General features: G+C 36.6%; 1 protein-coding gene across 2 annotated transcripts in view; it reads left to right on the forward strand.

The window, feature by feature from the left end:
• Nucleotides 1-559: 559 nt before the first annotated feature.
• The window catches only part of LOC106811692 (DNA repair-scaffolding protein-like), a 13,204-nt gene continuing 9,220 nt past the window's right edge, over nucleotides 560-4,543 (forward strand). Inside the window, exons 1-7 of one of the 2 annotated variants that reach the window (XM_014815396.1) lie at nucleotides 560-714; nucleotides 892-961; nucleotides 1,436-1,593; nucleotides 2,191-2,301; nucleotides 2,703-2,872; nucleotides 3,073-3,173; nucleotides 3,572-4,273. In XM_014815396.1, the coding sequence (XP_014670882.1) occupies nucleotides 640-714; nucleotides 892-961; nucleotides 1,436-1,593; nucleotides 2,191-2,301; nucleotides 2,703-2,872; nucleotides 3,073-3,173; nucleotides 3,572-4,273 (1,387 nt within the window). In that variant the 5' untranslated portion in view covers nucleotides 560-639. Of the gene's footprint in view, nucleotides 715-891; nucleotides 962-1,435; nucleotides 1,594-2,190; nucleotides 2,302-2,702; nucleotides 2,873-3,072; nucleotides 3,174-3,571; nucleotides 4,528-4,543 lie in introns of both variants that reach the window. The other variant, XM_014815395.1, reaches the window with a different exon arrangement.

Below are 4,543 nucleotides of genomic sequence, written 5' to 3' on the forward strand. Positions count from 1 at the left end.
AAATAACAGGCTGCAAAAACTTTCTAGGTATAAGGATAAGATAATATTATAAAGTAAAATATACGCAGCAAATTATCATGTACTGCGTACTGTACGTGTCATACAGTGACCGTAGCACAGGCACTTGGAGCATTTCAATAAAATATAATGCTAAATAAATACGAAATCTATTTACTACCAAAGTCTTTTAATGTTTCTATACTCTCTTTCACCTATTATTGCCGACAATTTCCTGTAAATGCCGTCCAAATGCTCATCTACAACAAACACTGGCTGCCGCCATTACATTGCTGCCGCTGCATGCACACTGACATATAAATATATAGGTAGTATATTTATATATTTATATGCCAGTGTGCAGCGGCAGCAATGTATACTGCAGTGTGTCTTGGCCTTTACTAAGCTAGATAAATCCGGCCCAAACATAGTAATAAAAATTATAATAATGTCAGCATCATTATTACTAGCTCTAGTAACTATAGCCCGCGTACGGTTGCCGCAGCAAACCGTACGTGGGCTATAGTTACTAGAGCTACATTATTACCAGTGCCTTGCTTTTGTTTCTATTATAGGGTGTGTAAACCAACAGCTCAGTAGTACAATAAGAAAAACAAGATTTTGAGTTGGCTTCCTTCTGTGATGATGACACCCCCATCAAAAAGTTGGCATAGAAGAATGGCAGGGTTTATATCTAATCAGGAAGATGTAAATATTGTATGATTTTTATCGTTATGTTTATTTACTATATTAGATGTTGGAAGTGCAGTGTATCTAAGCAGAAGAATGAGTAAAAGCACTGAAATGATGTAGTAACTTATAGAAAGAGGAGTTTCGTATAGAAAGCTGAATGTTAAACTTGCCATATACTAATGTGTAACCTGCTTTTTTTAGAAAAGAAGATTGCGTGTTAACCATGGCACTTTTACTCAGAATCCCCTACTACATCTTATGTGTCAAAATGGTAAGCATTAAATAATGGTTGTTGTTAACTTTATTAGATACACGTACACTACTAAAACCAACTAATACACTGAAGTACCATACACGTTTTACGTGCAATTTTTCATAGAAACTCGTGCTGGAACTGAACCCAGATTTAGAAGGATACCTGTAGCATTTGCTAATGCAATAGCAAGTGCAAGCAAAATTTCCTATTTTTCTAGAGAAATTGAATGGAATTGTAAGAGAATTATATTATTATTTTTCAAAAAAAATCAACCAAACTGCTTTGCTTGATTATAACATCATAACATTTTCTCTGTCTCAGTCAAGCAATATTCTGATAACCAATGGCAGTAGTAGTATTATACATAAAAACAAAAAAACTTATTAAGTAGAGATAAGTACCATAGGCTAAACTAATATAAGTAGCCCTATTTTAGAGGGTTGCCTTTTAGACATTTTCTTCATGACATATAGTTTCATTTATTCACAGAAAGATCAAGCACAGCTAGCTCACAGGTGATTGAGTGTGACTCAAGTGAGGATTCTGAAAGAATTGGCAACAAGAGACAGCAAGATTTTATTGATCAAGACCAGGAGACACCAACATCTCACTGCTCTGCGCAACTATTAGGTTCCGACGATGAACAGGTTATGGCACTGCATGTCCCCTGTTATTACCTGGTTTATTTTTTATTTTACCACCTTGATTTATGGTGTATGCCATATTTCACTGTTTATAAGATATGCTTCGTCACATTAGATACACCCCAGAGCCTTAATTAACAGCCCAACATTAATAGCCTTTCGAAACTGAGTGCATAGTAGCCCTCCGCAATACCATGTACATGCTCACTATAAATAATGCCACACTCTTGTTATTCCTTTGAAATTTCCTGTGTTTCATAAGCCCTCCTAACTGTCACCATTTGCTACGTATTATATACTGTACGCTGTTTTGCGGAGGTGTATAAGATACTGTACCTTAAAAAGCTTTGCTAAACATAGTAGTGATATGTTTCTCGACTTTGTCATGCAAAGTTAATCCATCCATCTTAATTCCAATCTAGATACATTTTATCATGCAAACGTTTGGTATTCAGGTTCTAGAATATAATTTGCCATTTTCTGAGAAAAAAATACGTGTCCTATAACCCACGAAATATGGTTATTATCATTACTTTCACATATAGCTATAACTTATTGCTTATACCACTGTGGCATGTATCTGTCAATCTGTCATTTCAGCATCCAGAAGATGGAACTATATCTGAGTTTGACAGTTCAGAGGAAGGCCTTAGTGCAGACAAACATGGCTGTGAATACAAAGAAGATACTGCCATGGTGGCTGAGCTGCAGGTTTGCTCTCAATATTTTATAGGTTTTATGAATATCACATCTTTGTTTACGAACAAATCACTACAGTCAACATCATTTGCGTAAAACTGAAAAATGGACTTTAATGATGTGTGTGAGGTTAAAGGGCAACTGGTATTTACATGATGATTAATAGAACATTCTTAGATGTAGAAATCAAATATGGTTGATATTCTGATTTTGATATGAATGCATCAGTTGTATGTGCCACCATTCATTTGCAATCGATGTTCTCAACTTCTCAATACGTAGGCCTCAATGTTTATAATAATAAAATATCACATTGTGACATCATTGAAGCATATAGTTTAGCATATAGTTGGTGTTTCAAAGACTTTAGTTTACTGTGACAGCAAAAATGTAATTATTAGTTCCTATGATAGAACATAGAATCTCCAGCCGTATCAGAGGATGTCAATATGAAAATTGATACACATTGCACAAGGAAGGGCAGTGATTGGTTGAAATGCATCCGGCTGAAAACACCACAGAAACGTCTTACACCCTCACCACCAGAGGATTCTGCAAAGAAGAGAAAGAACCAGTTTGTTAAGTAAGTTCTAGAACTGAGGGAAATTTTAAAGACAAGGTGTAATACATGGAAACCATTGGTCCACAAACAGTTATGTGGGAGACTGTTATACTCACTCAGCTCACTAAATTGATTGGCTCACAAAGGATCTCAATAATGATCGTCAGTATCGTGATATCTGTATGATATGTATGGTAAATTATAGTATTTTCTGGTATTAGAGGTGGCTTGGCAGAGAAACTGCACAAGCTTCAATGCAGCGAGAGTTCAGCACTGTCATTTTGGAAACATTCAATGGCACACAGACCTACTGATGCAAAACGTATGTATGCCACACATTACACGTAAATGTAAGTTGGTCTCATATTTAAAGCAGTCTTCGAATTACCTTCACTGCACTGCCAGAAATGCTTTTACTGGTGATACATTTGTTGTTAAGTTGATGAAATAAATGCAACCCTTTTGTATAAGATTTCTATCTAATGAATGACTGAATGTGGGCTGTTTGATAAGTAATAATGAAGTAGAAAAGACACTAAGAAGGAATAAATCATAAAAAAACATTGTAACTCTTTAATTACTTACTAAAGAATAGGCTACATGTTAATGGTAAGCAAGTATTTTTTAAGTAAAAAGACGAAATATCTTTCTTTAGTTTTGTGTTTCAGTTTTACGCAGTGCAAATGTGATATATCTATATTTAGATTATATCTGTTTCAGGTAGTGCTAGTACCATGCATATCAAGGTGCTCCAATTGGAATGTATCTATTCCATATACTTCGCAGTATGTCAGCGTGTCATTAGTAAGAATCACGTATCTGTAGACATACAGAATAGAGATGCCATGCATAATAATAAGGTGGCATCAACTGCTTCAGCAAAAGAAATCTCGTGTGAGGCAACTGCAGATCTTGAGCGTACTGCTCACCATGCCTCTGATGCGAAACAGCATTTCTCTGAAGAACTTATGCAAACCGAAGACCACACAGCAGTGACATTGAAAATGTTAAATCCCACTCATGTTGAGACTGATGTCAATGGACATGTGCAGATAAACAATAGTCCTGTCTTTGGTAGCTGTGATAGCAAAAGCAATCAGATTTCACCTGTGCACATAAGCAGTAGTCCTATATTTAGTAGTTGTGATAGCAAACACAATCAGAATTTCAATGTGCAGGGAAGCAGTAGTCTTTTATTTGGAAGCCATAATAGTAAAAGTGTTACGAATGTACCTTTTCAGGGAAGCAGTAGTTCGATACTTAGTAGTCGTGATGGCAAAAGCAATAAGAATTTACATGTGCAAGGAAGCAGTAGTCCTATATTTGGTAGTTGTGATGGCAAAATAAATCAGAGTGCGCATGTGCAGGGAAGTGGTAGTCCTGTTTTTGGTAGTTGTGATGGCAAAGGCAATCAGAATGCACATGTGCAGAGAAGCAGTAGTCCTACTTTTGGTAGTTGTGATGGCAAAGGCAATCGGAATGAACATGGGCAGGGAAGCAGTAGTCCTACTTATGGTAGTTGTGATGGCAAAGGCAATCGGAATGAACATGGGCAGGGAAGCAGTAGTCCTACTTATGGTAGTTGTGATGGCAAAGGCAATCGGAATGAACATGGGCAGGGAAGCAGTAGTCCTACTTATGGTAGTTGTGATGGCAAAGGCAATCAGAATGCACATGTGCAGGACAGCAGTA

This window comes from Priapulus caudatus, unplaced genomic scaffold (genome assembly GCF_000485595.1).
Source record: "Priapulus caudatus unplaced genomic scaffold, Priapulus_caudatus-5.0.1 Scaffold564, whole genome shotgun sequence".
Taxonomy (NCBI): Eukaryota; Metazoa; Priapulida; class Priapulimorpha; order Priapulimorphida; family Priapulidae; genus Priapulus; species Priapulus caudatus.